The sequence below is a fragment of the Solea senegalensis genome, linkage group LG17 (genome assembly GCF_019176455.1).
Source record: "Solea senegalensis isolate Sse05_10M linkage group LG17, IFAPA_SoseM_1, whole genome shotgun sequence".
Classification (NCBI taxonomy): domain Eukaryota; kingdom Metazoa; phylum Chordata; class Actinopteri; order Pleuronectiformes; family Soleidae; genus Solea; species Solea senegalensis.
The window spans coordinates 4,091,741-4,111,585 of record NC_058037.1 but is presented as its reverse complement, the minus strand read 5'-3'; the positions used below and the strand labels follow the sequence as shown (position 1 = coordinate 4,111,585).

General features: G+C 42.9%; 1 protein-coding gene across 1 annotated transcript; it reads left to right on the top strand.

The window, feature by feature from the left end:
* Positions 1–42: 42 nt before the first annotated feature.
* fzd3a (frizzled class receptor 3a) lies at positions 43–19,189 on the top strand. Its single transcript, XM_044049288.1, has 9 exons — positions 43–166; positions 1,348–1,958; positions 10,955–11,151; positions 11,898–12,360; positions 12,447–12,746; positions 13,527–13,778; positions 17,010–17,158; positions 17,921–18,181; positions 18,265–19,189. Exons 2-9 carry the CDS (start codon positions 1,758–1,760, stop codon positions 18,521–18,523), a joined length of 2,082 nt encoding a protein of 693 aa, XP_043905223.1. The 5' UTR covers positions 43–166; positions 1,348–1,757; the 3' UTR covers positions 18,524–19,189.
* The last annotated feature ends 656 nt before the right edge of the window (positions 19,190–19,845 follow it).

The window sequence follows — 19,845 nt, the reverse complement described above, 5'->3', positions numbered from 1 at the left end:
GAGGAGAAGAGGAGGAGGAGGAGGAGGGTGGTGCCGCTGCTGCTGCTGCTGGAGAAAAGGACATGCACTCACTCATTGTTACTAACTGCTTGAGGAGGAGTACAGACACCGGCTCCGAGGACCGGAGACCTCGCCGCTGCACGTGAACGTTCGCCACAGCATTCAGGTAAAGTTGCTAAAATTTTAGCTAACATTCAACACCGGCGTGTTCATTACGTGGCACAGCTACACCCGTTACCGCGCGGCTCTGTTCGGTTCACCTCGGCTCGGTTACCGTCTCCACCGCCACATAGCAGGCTGCCGTGTTTATGCCGCTGTTACTATCAGTAATGAAGTAAGCGTCATCTTTTGTCTGCGCTGCGTCGCCTGACATTTACACCGGTTTTAACGGAGGAAAAAAGCGAATAAATGAACAGTGACGAGTCCTCCGGTAACGCTCGTGACGTACTCTCTCATTTACGAGCAGCAATTAATGTACGAATGTGCGGCGAGGAGCGGCAGCAGGAACCGTTAACACAGGTATATATACACATTCAGTATAAATGACATTAATATAGCAAAACCGCGTTTGTTTGACATTTATTACTAAATAGTATGGAGATATTTATTTTTACAGTTAGTGAATGGAATGGTATCGGGTTGTTATGGGTGTGTACTGGCGTGCAAATGTGTGTGTATAACACATTACTACAGAGGTTATTCAATGTGCTTTAGAGAAATAAAAGAACCACCAAAAGAACACCCACAATGTACACTGATAGAAGGCACACACAGAGGGTGAGATGTTAAAAGAAAGATTTAAAACAAATACAATTTATAATTACATATTAAATTAGAAACTTAAAACAGTTACACGAAAAGCAAACAAAATGCATAAAAGACTAAAAATGATGTGAGGGATTTTGTTACGTGGCAGCAAAGAATTAGAAGGTTCTATTTTAAAAGCCGCTAAAATTACTACTAAAATTACCAGTCATAACCCCTTAACATAACTTTAACAAAACAAAAAACACGTAAACACTCAAAACAAAAAGCTGTACATAAATAAGCAGTCTATTCACACTGTTATTGCTCTATTCCATTTAGCTCATGATGATGTATTGCTGATAGTTAATGCTGCTAATGCTAATAATTCATCCACATAGCCCACCACCACAGTGGCCCAAAACTCTCATTAAAAAAACCCTTTTATATCTTTTTCCCTTGAGTTTTGTATTAAATTGCATTTTCAGTTAACAAAAAGGTCATTTTTGGCCATTGACATACAACATACTATCAGTATAACATTGGGTTTGAAGGTAGGGTGAAGAGAGTAGGGTGTATTTGAAATGTGGTTTTATGTTTCAGATTGCAGCATCATTCCCATCTGTGGTTGACATCAGTATCTCTTTGAAGCATCACCACCGTCCATTAAGGCAGCAGAGGGAGGAGGGTGAGTCATCCGCTCACAGCACAGCGTCTTAAAGGACCACAGCATCTCTCAGGTGATGGAAATCTTGTGACACACTCCAGCCCCAGACGCCGCAGTGATGGATGGAGCCACTTTCAACCATGGCTGTGTTGTTGGATTGTGCCGCCCAACACAGAGTACTTCTGTGTGATCTGAGGAGGAGGAAGAAGAAGAGACTGCCAGACACTCCTTAAGCCTCGAGATTCTTCCTCCCTGGTGATAGAGCCAGATGCAAGCAGGGTTCAAACACTTACCTTAACAAGCCTTCACTGGATTTTTCTCCTCCTCCTGTACGAACCACACAGTCATGGATCTGCTGTGGGCACTGTCGGTGTCCATGCTGACGGTGTGTGTCGCCATCCCCATGGACGCGGTAGCAGGGAGCCACAGTATGTTCACCTGTGAGCCCATCACCCTCCGCATGTGTCAGGGTTTGTCCTACAACTCCACCTTCATGCCCAACATACTGAACCATTACGACCAGCAAACGGCCGCTCTCGCCATGGAGGTACAGTACTCATTGTTGAGGATAAACCTTTTTTCTCAGCTTTCAACTATCCATAACAGGTTGCTAAAAAAATTGTAACAAGATTTACAACCTAATTTATATAAGTAAAAAAAGAGAAGAATAAGAATGAAATATTATTATATGCAATAGAAATATATACATTTGTGTCACAATATACAAGATTGTATAATTTGAATACAACGGTCTCAGAAATTAAAATAACTGAACCAGGTTTAACCTTCTATTTACACGATTAAGTGTAAATTAATCAGTTGCTCATTTTATTATTGTTTTATTATTATTAATAATAATATGATGTATTTGTCATATAATTTTTATTTTTTGCTCTCCATTTCCTACCCTTTTTCACAAATGTTTTTTTGATCTGCTGTTTTTTTCTGTTCTGTTCTTACCGCTCCGTAAGCTGGTGCAATTGTGTCATGGATGGAGAACATGTGTGGGACATGATTGCACACAGCTTCATGTAGTCATTTTTTGTAAGGTTTGATTTTATGTTTGGGTCATGTAGAGTACGTTGAATAATTGGTTCAGTGCATGTGCTGCTCTACCTGCCCCGTGGACATGAGTAGCCTAGATATAGTTACACCGCAGCTGTATGTGCTAAGAGCTGATCATATCAAAGTTCTAGCCTACTTTAATTTGGCTCGACGAGCTGCAGGGAGTGGGTGTGTTTTATCAAAACATTAAGCGGAAAATTAAGTTTTAATATTTATCCCTGGAGGCCACGAGAACAGTACATTATTATACTCTACTGATTTAACAGGGTGTGTCCTTCTAAAATGGTTTATGGCCAAACATCAGGGAGAAAGATAGTGACTCTTCACATCAGTTTTGTACTAACTAAATCCCTCTAACATTACTGGGAGTGAAGAAAAGTGCAAATTTTTGTTTCAGTTTGGTTCAGCTGATGGATTAAAATTCAGATCCTAATGTTTAGTCCATGTTTATTGTTTCTGCCTCTTAGATTAGATAATCTATAGATTACCAGCCACAACATCTGACTGGCAGAGCTGTTTTATCCTCTTAGAAATGTCGAGTAAGTAATTTACACACAATCATGGAGCAGATGCATCTCCTTGTTAAGTTAATCCCATCCTATACTGTATGTAGGCCCATATTTCTGGTATTTAATCCATCGAGCAATTACTGGCCACACTGCAGCAACACTGGATCGGATGCTCTGTTGACTGAACTATTTGTTCATCTGTCTATATTTACCGCAGTTTATCCAACCTCGCCTCCAGCTCCCGCTATCACTTTTACCCTTTGACTACGCCCCGCCCTGCCTGGCAAAGTGTTGATGTTGTTGTTGATGTGTGTGGAGCCCTGCTGACCATCTGTGCTTTGTCCACTTTGCAGTACTCTAGTCTGCACTGAGAACATGTTGAGTGTGAGTGAGAGGGAGATGATTGGTGGGAGGAGCCGCAGGCGCATGGCATGAAAATCCGGGCTTATGTAACCTGGGAGCATGTAGCATCACATCAGATCACACAACATCACAGCTGCACTCACTTTTAAAAAAGATGCAAATACTGTACTGACTCGCGTCCATCCCACTTTGACTGCCTGCTCTCGCTGTTTCTAATCAGACTTGCTGTGTCCTTTCTTGTCACTGCTAAGATAATTCGGTCTCATCTCATGACACTCTTTTTATGGTCTTCAAGTTGAAGTTATGTCTCATCCGTACGACTCTGTTTTTGTTTAAAAACACATAAATTGTGCACTCTGCATTCACATGCTGGGCGTCCATTACCCAGCTGTTTTATTGCCCAAAAAGTGAGAAGTAAATGCTGCTGGTTGCATTTTAGTGTGAAAACTCTGCTTTTTAGAAATCAGGGCAGCCAATGGCCGATAATTGCAGATTTTCCCGCCCCATATATTTAGCCAATTTTCTTTTTTTTCCCCCACCATCTGGTTACATATAAGTTAAATTAATATCAGTTCTCAAATTTCTGAGAACAAATGTGCATTTGTAATAATGATATTGGTGTTGGTAGACTCTCTCATTGCAGGTACTTTATTAAGACAGCGTTGTTTTGAGGCCTGGTGAGCTTTATACTCCTCATCACATTGTGTGGGTCACAGTGAACAGAGAGAAACACTTTTGGTTTAGACGGTGTTCACTTTGATTGGTCATGGATTCGCAATTAAGTCTCTTTTAGTGCTCAGAAATGTCTGTTGGAAACACAAGGACAACTGAATACATTCCAAAAAACAGAAACTATGCCTCTAGTTGGCTCTTGTTTTCTGGATAACTTGCCCAAGATCCAGTTCATGGGAGAATTCAAAGCCTCGAAGATGTTGAGGGCAGCCAAATGAGAATTGACAGTTGATTTTAAAGGGAATTAGCTCCGCTGAATAGCCATGATAATGATGATGAATGCCTTGCACCATGGAGAAGCTGGGAGTTGGATGAGAACCAGCGCCTGCCGTTCTTGCAGTTTTTGTCTAAAACCCCCTGAAGTGGTGTCTCTCTGGGTTTCTTTTTCCCGTCTTGCTTCTCAAGGTCTTTTCAAGGTTTTTGTTTTTGAGAAAGTGGACACAAATTATAACATAATTATTAAACTTGTCCCCTTTCTTTGTGCTTTGAGCTAAATTTGACTAAAACTACTGTCTAGTGCCTCTAATCGCAGGAATGGTCTTTTTGTTTGTTGCTAATTGTGTGGTGAGTGGGAAATTTACTTTATTTCGTTTATTTTATTTTTTTCACTATCGGACACAATACAATGACACTTAAATACAATGTTTTCTGTTTTGGAATCTATCCTTTCTCAGTCAGTATTTGCTGACCGTTGAATGACCCCAGCGCTGAAGTGGGGCAGTAGCCTCAGGGCTGGGAATCTGCTATCTCTGTGCCACAATGATACTATGCCACAATCATAAGATAAGTGTTAGCATGGCAAATTTTACTGGCTTTACAAAAAGACGAAAGAAAAGGGCTACAATCCCCGTCTTTGGAGATAGTTGCACAGCGTGGCTTTTGGACGAGTGTAAAGCAGTGTGGGTTCCTCACAGTGAATCAGTTGAGCTGCTATGAATGAACTGTCCTTGTCCCCCCCCCCTCAGATCAGGAGACAGTGATGATATACAGTATATCAAGGCTGCCTTCGATGTAATGAAGATAGTCATGTGGAAAATTATTCTTGCAGCCATGTGTTTTATTGGACAGTCAACAGAAGCAATCTGTTCAGTAACTAACCTATAACTAACCTATGTTATTGTGATTGTCTTTCAATATCCAGAACAAATAAAACTGGGCACATTTTTGTATCATTTGATACACTTCTTGGATTAAAATGATGAAAACATACTGTCAAAGTGAGTTTAGTCTGGCTGCTGTAGGTGTTTTTTTCACAGAGATGTTGAAGTCACTGTCAGGTCAAGATTATGAGAATAAGGACTGCTTATTCAAGGACAGATGGGACGAGCTAGAGCTAGGACAAAGTGAAGATCATAATTGAATTGGACTGATAAGAGGGTGTGTTTACGTGAAGCCAAAGGCAAGCCAGCAAATCATTTTAATGGCTGTGCCATTAAAGAACTCCTTGGGAGGAAATTCGTTGTGGAAATGGTAGCTGATCTGGATTCCAGCTTTTTGTGTGAATATGACACGTTTTGTTTTGTGTGGGTTTCGTGCAGTGACACAAACGGTCTCTTTTTAATCTGCACAGTCCCACTTTAACTCGTTTCCTCCTCCATTCAGGTCGTTAAATCAGCCTCTTGTCTCAGGTTTACAACTCGCCCAGATAAACTGTGTGTCGTGTTACAGCTTCTGTTCAGAAAAACCGAGATACTCCACCCATGCTGTGTGAATGGATTGGTAAAGGTGTGTGTGGTAGAGGTGTGTGTGTGTGTGTGTGTGTAAAATGCTGACAAAGGTGTGCGGTGGCTGCAAGTCTGTAAAAACAGAGCTGCAGTGAACTAAAAAAAAAATAGACACCATTTAACATGCTTATTGTGCCGGCGAGTAAAGATGTACCTCAGGGAAGTGCACTCTCTCACACACATGCAGACACAACATGGTCTGATAAATCCTACCCAGCGTGACCTGCACTTTAAAAGAGCCTCTTGTTTTATTTAATGTCCAACACCGTGTTTATTGGCTGTGGAGTGAATGAGCAGCACATCCAGAGAGCAAGTTGCTGGTCCACAACAACCTTTGTGTGTGTGTGCAGACACTACACACTGCCATAGTGTAGGGTTTTTAACCACTTTCTCAGTGGTGAATGACACGGCTGACTCAGTCAACCCATCCCTACTCTCTCTCTCCTTCTCTCTCGGCCTCCCTCTCACTCCCCCTTTGCCCATCTCTTTTGTCCTCCCCCTCCCCCTACGCAGGGCTCACCCGTTGCCCAGGAAACAGTCCCAATTGTGCTGTTAACAAAGGGAGCAGAGGCTTTCTTGCCTCCCGGGAGGTGGTCCCCTCCGCCCCACACCCTGACCTCCTCAAACCCAGCCCTCCTCCTTCTTCCTCCTCCTCCTTCCTGGTGATGCATCACTCGTCACCATGGCGCTGAGCTTGGAAAATTTGGAGGAATTGGAATGGCATAAAAGAGGGCGAGAGAGAGATAGAGAAAATGTGGGAGGAAGAGGTTGCTGCGGGAGAGAGGGGGGATGATGGGAAGAGAGGTGACTGGGAGGTATTTATTAAAGGACAGCTCGACACTGAGCAGTTGGCTGTGGTGGACGATTTATCAGTCTAAGCAGCTGACTCACAGCCTTTATTAAAGAGTAATTACTTAAGCATTTGGAAGATTGATACTGCCACACTTGCATGCTCCTCATTGGACCAGGCTGTATTAATAATTAACAGCAAGACAATCGTGATTTGATTTAAAACACACTGGTTATTCTCAAAACTGCACAGAGGTGAATGTAAGGTCACAACGTCTCCCTGGTTCGACAAAGATTAGAAAAATTTAAATTTCAAATCATATGTTAAGTGTCAAGTAAATGCTAAAGCATTTTAACAATAATAATAAGATTTATATGAATACACTGATTAATACTAATAATATAATACCTTCATTGCTTCTCTAGTGTTTGCTATTAACTCACAGATCACCAGCACAACTACTATTAAAGGTGTTGTCTACAATTCAGGAAAAGCCAGCAAGAGCAGGCTATAGTTGAAAAGCTCCAACCGCCAACTCCTGTCCCCTACTGTCCATAAGTAAACTGCTATGTAACCACATTACTGAACTGGTCTGGACAATAAAGAAATCACAGCCCCTACAGTTCACACAAACACACAAAACCTTTACCTGTCCTGCAGAAAAAGGGCAACTTCAGTGTCACTTTTCAATCTTTTTGTGTCCTTTAGCTGGCACCAACACTGTTTAACCAGTTTAACCATTTAGATGCTGTAGTCCCAGGTACATGGATTCTGATCCTGTTATGTTCAGATATTTAAGTAATCTATCGATTTAATTCCCAACAAAAGATCTCTTGTTCAGGTCAGTCTGGGATTTGCCTTCAGTGTTGTCTTACACTATTAGGTTAACAAATTTCCCTTTGTGTGTGACTGTGTGTGAGGCTGCTCACGCAGACACCGGCATATTATTTTACATTTTCAGAGATAAAAAATCCCCCTAACAAACTCCCATGAATACGTAATGACTGTAGCAGTGGCATTGAATCTAAAGTTACATTAGCATACCGTCCCCCCCCCAGGCCTGCACCATTACACATAGTTGTGTGTATGACACGCTTGATTCACCTTACATGGCTGACTCTGGGTAACACAGCGCCATGACAAACCTCTGTCCATTTATCGCACCAGTGGTTTACCAGCTGTTTCCAGTGCCACCATTAACACCGCATCAGGGTGGAGAGCTTCTGCTGAACCTCAAGTTGTTGGTGTTTGGAATATGTATATATAATGTATATGGGCGACTGACCAACCAGACATATGTCCCATCAACCACCAGCTAAGTCCTGCCCACACTGGCTCACATGATGGGTGGACCATCATAAAATGGCTGAATGGAGATAGTGAAGAGATGGAGGAGGGGTAAGAGGAGCAGGGGTGGGATGGATGATGGAAGAGTGTATAAATAGAAAAATGATGAAAAGGAATTGGGATGAATATGAAGAGAAGCAGAGCTTTTTTCCCCTGGTAAAGGCTCACTTCTTGTAACCTACATATTTATTCATGCGTTTCCTATGTCATTTCAGTGTGTAGTCCACCTCAGTGCAGTGTATTATGGTCTGTGCAGCTTATCAGTGGCCTCTGGGGATCAAAACAGAGTTGGAGAGCAAAGATCTAAACTCGCCTTTGCTCCATTAGATCATATGTGTGAGTGAGTGGTTACGGGGCTCGACTGATGAAGTATGAGATGAGACAGGAATCCACACTGGCAACAGAATGCAGTGGGAGTGACAGGGAGGAGAAACGGCACAGTAACACCTTTTTCATCGTACTGACAGGGTGGAGTGAACTTCAGGATTTTGTGCTTTTGTGTGTTACACAGCCGGAGACTATGTAACAACATACTCGGGTTTCTTTGACCTTGTTGTGCCCGGTCATGGAAACTACAGCTGAACTGTGGGTAAATCACTGAAACATACTAGGTCTGTGCTCATGCTACTTGGAGGTTTTCTGGTATTTCTCCATCTAAGTCTACTTTTATGTAACACAAGATTAGTTTAAATAATATTCATGAGGTATGAAGTACAAATACAGCAACCATGACTGATTATTAACTTACTTATTTATGCTTAGTTGCGTCAATCAAGGCTGTAAGTCATTTTAAGCACACAAATAAATCATATTTGTTAGTTTCCTTCATTTAAAGATGTCAATTTTGATTTTTTTAAATCAACAAATGAGGAATCACTTGGACTATGAATCTATTTTAAAATAATTGTTACTCAAAGCAATCAGTTAAATTCAAATTTAAAGATTTGACATGAATCTGAAGAGAGACCTGTAATGTATGTCTCAAAGGTTAGTCCATTTGTCACAGGACAGGCTGGATATACTTTCTGAAGTTATTAAATGGTGCAGTTTGCAATAATGGATCGATTTAAAAGTATATAAATCTTCTTGCTTCATAGTTAATTCCGTCTCAGAGCATTGCTGCGGGTGCTCGTGTCATTGCGTTAATGTACAGTGGTGCCAAATGGAAAGAGATTACTTCATTTAAGGAATTACACAATCTAATAGTTGATTAATCTCATTGAGGACAGGCTTGTAGGTCTCCAAAATGGATTCTCTGCATTTCAGAGAGGATATGAATACTGATCGTACATCCTTGTTGTCATCTTGACCTCTCACAGTGGACATGACTGTCATAGTTGTCTCATAATCACTCTGTCGCTTCCACAGCAGCAGAATATCCCCTCTCTCCTGAATGTGATATGAACAATGTGATGAAAGCTGCATTAATGTCTGAGGTGCTTTGTGCGTTAAGAGCCGAGCCTAATGACATTACAGTCCTTTATACATAAAGACATCCCATGTGGGTGACAGTCATGGATGTGTAGACATCGGCTTGAGGTCTGTCAAAATAAACATTCTGTCTCAGTGTCCTACAGTCTGTTCTTAAGATTTCATGGTATGTAGATGTGGTTTCACTGATCTGCATAAAATGAGCTTTATTTAATTTTTATGTACTATGTATGTGTATCCCAGCTGCTCCTGCTTTGATTCTGTCTGTGAAGCAGCTTTTGCATGTGGCAGATGATGTCCCTCACAAAGTGACACTAAATTGTGTCTTATTTGGTCCGTTCCCGACTTACTTTATTCAAACAAACGTCAGTCCTTCATTTTACAGACGAAGCAGAGCAAAATCTTTCAATGCTTTCAACCACAGTGTCCTCGTCCTCTTTATAAATCCAGTCCTCTAACAAACACAGGGACAAATTGCTCCTCACCCTTCCCTTCCCTTCCCCTCCCCCTCATCATCCCTGTCTGTCATACAGACCTCTGTCTTTAAATTTTGGGGGGAGGGTGAGTAACGTTTGTCTGACTGACTTGGGTGTGGCTGGAGGCCTTTCTGTAACACCCACACAAACACACACACACACCCACACACACACACACACACACACACACAAACAGAATCGAGGTATATGCAAATTCATGCAGACAGAGAAAATTAACTGTCCTCTCCTGGATACAATGATTAGTATCAGGACTTCCCCACTAAATTTCAAATACAAACACAAACACACACACATAACCCTAACCACAGTTCAAATCTTAGCCAGGAACCTATACAGGTGCTCAGAAATGAGGTTCTGCCTTGTTAGGACCAGGTTTTGTTCTCCATGAGGACCAATGGTCCTGACAAGGTCAGTGTTTATGCCAGAAAAGCTCCTGAAGAGGTAACAAATACAACTACACACACACACACACACGCTCCTCCTTTGCATATCAACAACATTCCCCATAGACACTTCCTACACTCATGCTGCCTCTTGGCTCTTCTCATATGTGTGGGATCATTATTGTGCTGGTACGTGGGTGTGTTAGCATGTAAATAATATACTTCCATTGGCACCGTGGCTTATGTGCGAGCGCCTGCACGTTACTACAGTGTGTCAGTCACTCACAGCGTGGTCCTCCCCGTAACACAAAGACCCTGTCAGCAGCAGAAGAAGCCCAGTGTTAAGTCTGTGAGTGTGTGTGTATTGGTGGGGGGTTGCTGAACTCATGGAGCTCTGACCATGTGAAGGTTGGAAGGAAGGAACAGAGATGAAATGAGATGAGACGAGAGAGGAAGGGGGATCTGAAATTATTGGGGTGGAGGGGATTATTAGGAAAAAGGCCAGAGTTGTTTTTTTGGACTCATCTCCAGAAACTGCCAGCCGCCATGCTCCACTGATCTCTTTGTGCTCACTTTGTGTTGGGTTGTACTACTACTCTACTTTGTGGCGCTTGCCGTCCAGCGTTCATCCCAAACTATAGAAAAGTATTATTTTGCTCACATATCTGAAGTCTTTCTCTCTCTGTGTGTGTCTACCTGCAGCCGTTTCATCCCATGGTGAACCTTCAGTGCTCCCCAGAGCTCAGGATGTTCCTCTGCGCGCTCTACGCTCCCGTGTGCACAGAGTACGGCAGGATAACTCTGCCCTGTCGCCGCCTGTGTCTGCGGGCCAAGAGCGACTGCTACAAACTCATGGACATGTTTGGCGTCAGCTGGCCGGAGGAGATGGACTGCAACAGGTTGTTACAACAGTAATCAGTCTTTTCCCCCTGGATTTAGTTTGACAGTAACTGCAGCATCATTCTTCCTTTGTAGGAGGAGCCACAATAAAGATTTTCATGATCAAAGAGCAGACGAGGCTTAGGAGAATATTCTTTTTGAGACAGAGGGCACATTTTTTGGCAGAGGACAAAAGCAGATCACATTAGAGATTTCAACTGTGTCAAGCAAAGACATGTTGAATGAGTGATGCCAAAATCTGTTTTAACAAAAGATATAACTCTTTTAACCCCATATCCTACAAACTTAATGATTATTTGTTAAATAATAAAATCGTGACTTTGTTTCTAGGTGACTAGAAACAAAGATTTGTAACCCACAAAACCACAGAAAATTACATCAAAATCCCAGAAAAACAACCTCTTTGGAGGAGGCGGTAAAAACAACAACACTGCATGCATAATTTGTCAAAAATGAAACTGGATAAACAGTATAAAAATGTGGCTTATATTTAATTAAATATCAGTTAGAAAGCAGATTTAAGATTATACAAGATGTCAATGTCAGGCAACTGAATAACATTAATAGCTGCATTTAATTTACACACACAAATGTACAAATACAAAGCCATGAATAACAAACCAAGACGGCAATAAATTAGTAATAAAAGATACAAAAATACTGTCATAAAATTCTAAATAATAACAACAGTCCATATTTGGAAGAGCAGAGTTGAATGTGACTCTCTTGTCTCGTGTGCTCTCAGGTTCCCAGACTGTGACGAGTCTTACCCTCGCCCCGTTGACCTCCTCTCCAGCTCGGACACCACCGAGTCCCCCATGTCCGTCCAGAGAGACTACGGCTTCTGGTGTCCACGCGAACTTAAGATCGACCCCGAGCTCGGGTACTCGTTCATGGGCATTCGCGACTGCTCGCCCCCCTGTTCCAACATGTACTTCACACGTGAGGAGCTGACGTTCGCCCGGTACTTCATCGGGGTGGTGTCCATCGTCTGCCTGTCCGCCACTCTCTTCACCTTCCTGACTTTTCTCATCGACGTGTCACGATTCCGCTACCCGGAGCGTCCCATTATATTCTACGCCGTGTGCTACATGATGGTGTCCCTGGTCTTCTTCCTGGGCTTTCTTCTGGAGGACAGAGTTTCCTGTAACGCTGCGAGTCCTGGCAGGTTTAGGGCTTCAACTGTGACTCAAGGCTCCCACAATAAGGTCAGAAATCTGGCCTTTGGTCTTTGGAGTCTTCTCTTGTTTTTCTGCTAATTTCTAATCTTTGTTTTTGTTTCCCTCTGTCCCAGGCCTGCACTCTGCTCTTCATGGTGCTGTATTTCTTCACCATGGCCGGCAGCGTGTGGTGGGTCATTCTGACCATCACCTGGTTCCTGGCTGCTGTTCCCAAGTGGGGCAGTGAGGCCATAGAGAAGAAGGCCCTCCTCTTCCACGCCTGCGCGTGGGGCATCCCCGGTGTCCTCACTGTCAGTCTGCTCGCCATGAACAAGATTGAAGGAGACAGTGTCAGTGGAGTTTGCTTTGTGGGACTCTACAACCTCACGGTGCTGCGCTGGTTCCTACTGGCTCCACTGGGACTGGACGTAGTGGTGAGGACTTGTTCTGTCTTCTCTGCAATATAAAGGGTGTAAATTGTTATTACAGAGCAGATTTATGAATAAAATCTTTGGTCTTCTGCTACAATAACATACAGAGTCACTCCTCCATGAAGTAATGGCTCGTGTGTTTTGCAGTTAACACGACTATTGGAGCAGTACTTTTTATACATTGTTATAAAAGTAATGCTAAACTGCACTAAACACAAAGTTTAAAAACATTTAAACTGCAGAGATATCACTAACTTGCCCACTTGCTTTGCTAATTTCATCTATGTCTTAAAACTGTAGTGCGTAACTCTTAAATATAAACAAATGTCTGCTTGATTCCACACAATGCTAATTAAGCCTCTCTGTGTTATTCACTAAAGCATTGTTTAGATCTTCCGACACATACAGTAGTTGAATAAAGTGAGACGGCTACAAACAGGTTGGCGTTTGACTGAAAACACAAAGAAACGTCTACGATAAGTTTCAGGCGTGAATTCCTCACCTCCAAAAACCGGTTGTTCAGCAGTTTGATGGGATAAATGTTTCTTGTCGCCACCCGCCCCTGCACTGTCACTGTATACACACAAACGCTCCCTCAGTCAGGTCTGATGGAATTGCTAGACAGAGCCTGTTTTCAGATTATATTTTATATTTCACAAAGACCAAAACAGAGGCAGAATAGTTCCATCAACAAAATTATAGTATTATCAACATGTCTTTTCTTACATATACAAACTGTCATGCCTGTTGTTTAACCGTGTGCCTCATGTCATGTGACCGTAGGTTGGCGTGGCGTTGCTTCTGGCAGGCATCGCAGCTCTGAACCGCGTGCGCATGGAGATCCCGCTGGAGAAGGAGAACCAGGAGAAACTGGTCAAGTTCATGATTCGCATCGCCGTGTTCTCCGTGCTCTACCTGGTTCCTCTGCTCACCGTGCTGGCCTGCTACCTTTACGAGAACAGCTACAGGACCGTGTGGGAGACCACCTGGGTGCAGGAGCGGTGCAGAGACTACCACATTCCCTGCCCCTACCAGGTAATACACTCTGATAAATGGATCCACCCTTAACAAGAAAACAGAAAGTATTTTTATTTTTCATGTGACGGCATCGACACATCTGTCTCCTTGTTAGAGCACAGTGTAGGGGATGATGACTGTTCTTGTACATGTATTATTTACACATAAACAGGTTATTAGTGGTGGTTGGTTGGATGGATGGTTCAGATTAGATCACATTAGACTTATCTGATCCCACATGAGGGAAATTCACCTGCTGCATTGTAATATTCTGAAGAAGTTAATGAACAATTTACACCCTCCACTATGCAAATTAGTGACGGCAGATGAAATACTTTGCACAGATGTTGTTGCTCATTATAACACACCACTGAGACTTCAGCAGGGAAGCTAGAAGACAGAGCAGGAAGTAAGAGCTGGAGAAAGCTGTTAAACTGACACGTGTGTTTGTATGGAGACGTCAAAGTGCAGGAAGTGCCACATACACAGTCACTGTCCAGCACACTAACCCTCCAGCATCAGCACACTGCAGACTGTGAGAGCTGTGAATAATTCAGACCGCTTTCCCTCTCTCTGTTGCTCTTCTCCTTTCAGTCAGGTATCACCTTCCATGTTTGCAGCTGCCTTCACTCGTCTGTCATCACGCTGTCAAATGCAGATTTTGTTTGTGGTAGAGCACAGAGCTGGAGCTGTATATGTGTTTTTATCAGCTACTCTGTGTTCTGTGTGCTCTTGTTGATTTGGCTTTTGGTTTATTTGGAAGTGTGAGAATGTCTTATGCGTAAGATTGCTATTTAGAGAGTTATGGTTTGATTATAAACCATCAATACGTGTTAATCCATCATTGAATAATATAGTCACTTCCTCAGGAACCAGTTGCCGTTTTCTACACTCTTGACGATACATTGACCTGTATGACTGTGAACCTTCAAACCAGGAAAAGAAAAACAAACGCTCGCCTTTAACTGACAACTTTAAATTTAATTATGGTGCATGTATATAAGCTTTACTCATCTTAGCTAGTTCTCTTACTTGACTTTAATCACAATTATTAATTATTATTTATCTATTATTTATTTATCATTAACTTTAAAGCCACAAATAAACATGCATTTATCTCAGACTATTCAGCAGAGGCAAATAGACATGGGATGTTTTAGATTTGTTCTCCCTCTCCACACTAGACACAGTAAATCTCATTTAACCTTAGAAATAATGAGTCTCAGTCAAGTGACATTAGCAGAAGTTCTTCACGTAAAGTTAGAGCTGAAACGATTACTCGATTATTAATCGAACACTAAATGAATCGTCAAATATGAAGCGATTCATCGGTTTGAAGCTTTTTCCATTATTAAAACAAGATTTCTGATTGTTTCAGCTTGTTCAGACTTTCTATAAAGCCTAATGCAAAGATGACAACTTAGACTTGAAATGTTTCCAACGTGTACGTGTTATATACACTATTTATTTATTTAATTTGCATAGAACAACCAGTAAAAAAAGTGCAGACTTTATCATCTGCTTATTGCCTTGTTTTAAAGTGTAATGTTAAACGATGCGATGCAGGGTCACTGAGTTGGCCTAAAGCTGTGTGCATTGTCCTGCTCATAATCTGCCACAGAAACACTTTGTCGTATAATTGAGCGGCACACTGCGATAATCCAGTGTGTGTGTGTGTGTGTGTGTGTGTGTGAGAGTGTTTCTGCTGCGAGAGGACAGGGTCGCTGAGGGCGCGCTGCTCCACATCGTACAGATACAGCTGAGTGTAATGATGCTGCTGCTGCTGCTGCTGCTGCTGCTGCTGCTGCTGCTGCTCAGTGTAAACCCACACATCCACCCCCTCTCACTCCTCTGTGATGGTGAAAACACGTGTTTGTATTCACTCACACACAAAGTCCATAACATACATCAATAAAAAGCTGGGATACAAAAGTGCCGCACTATATTTAACTCAGAAGCTTCGCCTGAGGCTCAAACCCTTTCTCTGCTACACACACACACACAGGTTCACACAGCTATCGTTTAAAGGATGCTGCATTAACTTTCATCAATCTAGACAGCCTAACCTAAGTGTCTCCTTATCAACCTAACCTTAACCAAACTACAATTAAAACTTAACCAACACACGATTGACTCAAACATAAGTTTGGACAAAAGAGCAAAAACAAATTTTAGGCTCAGTTGTGTAAACGCTGTTTAGTCTGAAGCTTTTAAAGCTGCTGCTGTGGTTGCACATGCACACGTGTGTGTGTGTGTGTGTGTGTTGTTTCTATTGACAAAACAAGGCCGTTTGCTGTAGTCATTCAGTCTCTTTATCGCTCTGCTGTAACGAGTGTATCTGTGGATCACTGAGCCTCAGGGCTCTGAGCCAGGCTCACTCATAATGAGGCCATCATGAATACTTCTTTCTCTGTGTGTGTGTGGGTGTGTGTGTGTGTGTGAGAGAGAGAGAGGGAGAAACCGGAGGAGAGAAGGGGAGATGTGATTTCATGCCACTTGAATTATTGTTGCTATGGCAGAAAGCAGAATTGAAATGAAATGAGCTGAAATGAAAAACCATGACTGTATGTGAATGTAAATACATAATGTGTATGTTGAACCACTGTAGTTATAACAAAACTTTTTTGTCAGTTTAATCAATTTAGACGTTAAATTGTCTAAATTGAGTAAAACTGTACTCAAGACTGTAGATGGTGAAATGACTGCATTCACTCAGCTGTCATGTTTACATCACAGAGCTCCACCATGTGATCAACATCTCATTTCTTGAGATTATTTTGACAAATATTGTGATGATATGATTCATAATTTGTAAGACTGATTAGTTTTCCATCATAGTGATGAATAAATAGCTATAACTTTGATTTTTTTTGGACTGTGTCAACAAACAAACATAATTCACTGAACCTGTGAGCGACTGCAGACAAAGCACTAATGTGAGCTGTTTTTCTGCTGCAGGTCAGAGGTGAATGTTGATGTTTACATGTTTCACTGGACCTTTAATGAGCTGCACTGTAGCTTCAGCTCTCTTCTGTGTCTGGCTCTGTTGTTTTTGCTTACATAGCAGTTAAACATGACAAAGAAAGCACGTCTGTATTGTGTTTGTAACTACATGACACACACACATTAACACCCTCAGGTCATACGTGGCTGAATTAGCTGCTGTTTTTCTCATTTGTTGGCATCACAGTTAACTCTAACCTCTCTCTCTCTCTCTCTCTCTCTCTCTCTCTCCCTCTGTGTGTGCAGGTGGAGAGCACCAGTCGTCCTGACCTCGTCTTGTTCCTCATCAAATATCTGATGATGCTGATCGTAGGAATCCCCTCTGTGTTCTGGGTGGGCAGTAAGAAGACCTGCTTTGAGTGGGCCAGCTTCTTCCACGGCAAGAGACGCAAAAAGTACGTAACTTCCACTCCTTTGTGTGCAGCCTAACCAAAGCTTTATCCCTACACTTCAATTCAATCCACATTAGAGGTCAGTGTTTATGCCAGAGAAAGGTTCCTAAAGAGGTAACAAATACAAGAACACACACAATCACACAGCAGGTTAGCCAGGCTGGACACTCAAGTCATGGAAATCTAAATCACACATAATCTGTGCACTGTATCAGCGGATTTTCACCAACATACAATCATGGAATAAGATGACACTCACTGATGTTTATCTATCTCACAGTAGCTGTTATAAAATGTAACATTTCTGCATTAAAAGATCTAAAAAAAGAACAGAGTAGTGGTCTCAAAATGTAGAGAAATCTGTATTTCTATTCAAGGTAACGATGCTACTCAGGTTTAGTTTTGCTGCGTTCTCCTCACAAAGATCAAACACACACACAGAGAAACCAAACAAGACAAGACAACAATTCCCATGATCCCACACTGCTTCCTGTCATCAATAAACTAGGTCTTTTGTTATTGTTTTTGACTCAGAGACTCTGAGTGACATGTTTTTACAAAGCTTTGCTGTGATGTGTCTTGTCTGAACACAAGCACTTCTCACTCCTCACCCCTCAGAGTGTTCACCTCTTCTCTCACCGTCTGCTCCACACACTCCTCCATCCTCTACCACTCCCACCTCCTCTCCACCTTCCCCCTCTCCCTCCCCACCCTCCTGCGTCTCTCCCTGCCTCCTCTGCCCTCTCCTTCCTCCTCCTGCCGCAGTGCGATGGTCAACGACAGCCGTCAGGTTCTCCAGGAGCCCGACTTCTCCCAGCTGCTGCTCCGTGCTGACCCCAACACACCCATCGTGAGGAAGTCGCGGGGCACGTCCACACAGGGAACCTCCACCCACGCCTCCTCCACCCACCTGGCCATGCTGGACGAACCGCCCAGCGCCAGCACCAGCCGAGCCGGCTCGGTCCGCAGCGCGCGCTCCAAGATGAGCAGTTACCACGGCAGCCTGCATCGCTCCAGAGACGGAAGGTGAGGTTTTTATTTCACTTCCTTTATCAGCTGTACAGAACCCTCCCCCTCTGAACATGCTCTCCCTTCCTTTACCGCCTCAGATACACGGCCTCCAGTTTCAGAGCGGCAGACGAGCGGCCGCCGTACGGCAGCATGTCCCGCCTCAACGACCACTCGCAGTCCAGACACTGCAGCATCGGTCGCCTGGACAACCTGTCGCGACACGGCTCCACGCAGCGTCTGGAGAACCAGTCGCGCCACGGCAGCGTCAGGGACCTGAGCAGCACCGCGCAAGCCGTCCTCAGCGTCCCAGGAAACGGGATTCACAGAGTCCTGGAGGAGGACGGAGCCACGGCCTGACGCCGAGCGGGAGAGAGACGATAAAAGAATGTGTGAGGATCTGGCGTAAAGTTCGAGCAACCACTTCTGCTGACTCTGGGAGCGCAGACCTCACTGTTGGAGACAAGGACTCAGATCTGACTGAGAGAACAGAGTGTGGATCAATGCCTTAAAACCTTTTCCTGAACCTCAGCTGATCCCAAAACTGAACTTCCCCCCCCCCCAACGGTGACGCGAAAAGATTCACCGTCCGACCTCGACGACTGAGCCACTACAGACAGAATGTGACCAACACTGACAGAGACTGCACTGGACCGAGTTCTTGTTCTGCGTTTGTGTGTATTAAAGACTCTGAATGAGACGTTCAGGGTCTCCTCCTCTTGTCCGTGTTTCTGCTGTGCGACGGAACCTGGACTCACTACTGAACCTCATCCAAGTCCAGGCTCCTGTGTGCAGCACGTGGAAAGAAACAAACAGTGAATGCAGGGTATTTTATTTTTTATTTTTTTTATTTTACTTTTTCTGCACCTCTTCAGCTTCTGATATCACAGTTATTTTTTACTTTAAATTGTCTGGAAAGGTTCTGGTAACTCAACCTGCTAAAACTTGTATTTATAAACAGTTTTTAAAAAGTCACACGTTATCTGTGAGTTTATACAGAAGAACCAACTACTGACCGAGTGTGGCTTTATTTTTTTGCCTTAAACGTCCTCTCAGCTTTACTTGACCAACGAGCTGATTCCCAAAAACTGTCAAAGTTGACTTTTATCTCTACAAACACTTTCACCTTTTTACAGAAGCTTCGTCTCACTGTTGACACCGTTTGTAACACTGAGGTGCACTTCACTGCACCTGTGCAGTGTGTACTGTACGTAAAGATGAAAAAATGTCTGATTATGGTTGTTTTTGTTTGAATTTAAGGGCTGAAAACCAGCTGAGTCCAAACTGCTGCCTTACAGCTGTGTGATCAGACAGAACGCGAAGCTTACAGACGTGTGAATGTTAGTTAGAAGCAGAGAAAACGAGCATGAGCTTCTATAATAATTGGAAAATCTGCGTGTTCTGGTGCTATGTGGAAGAAAAAACAATGTTTTGAATGAGATTACACAGATTAAATTAACACGGTTTGACTCCACGTTCTGTCTGAACACAGTTTGAAGTTAGTCCGTCCTGAAATTAGTCCAAGTGTGAATAGTTGATCCTGCTAAATGTGTCCTTAACTGCTTAGCTGCTGTAAATGTTAGACCGACATTTCCTCTAGTGGCAACACTTGTGCATAGATGTAAAGAAAAATGATCTTTTGTTCATTTTAAATAAAGTTTTTTTTTTAAAGAAAACAATGA

Coding starts and splice junctions, on each gene's coding strand:
- fzd3a (XM_044049288.1), top strand. CDS start 1,758: ATGGATCTGCTGTGGGCACTGTCGGTGTCCATGCTGACGGTGTGTGTC. Junction 1,959..10,954: donor CGGCCGCTCTCGCCATGGAG/GTACAGTACTCA, acceptor GTCTACCTGCAG/CCGTTTCATCCCATGGTGAA. Junction 17,159..17,920: donor CACGGCAAGAGACGCAAAAA/GTACGTAACTTC, acceptor CTCCTGCCGCAG/TGCGATGGTCAACGACAGCC.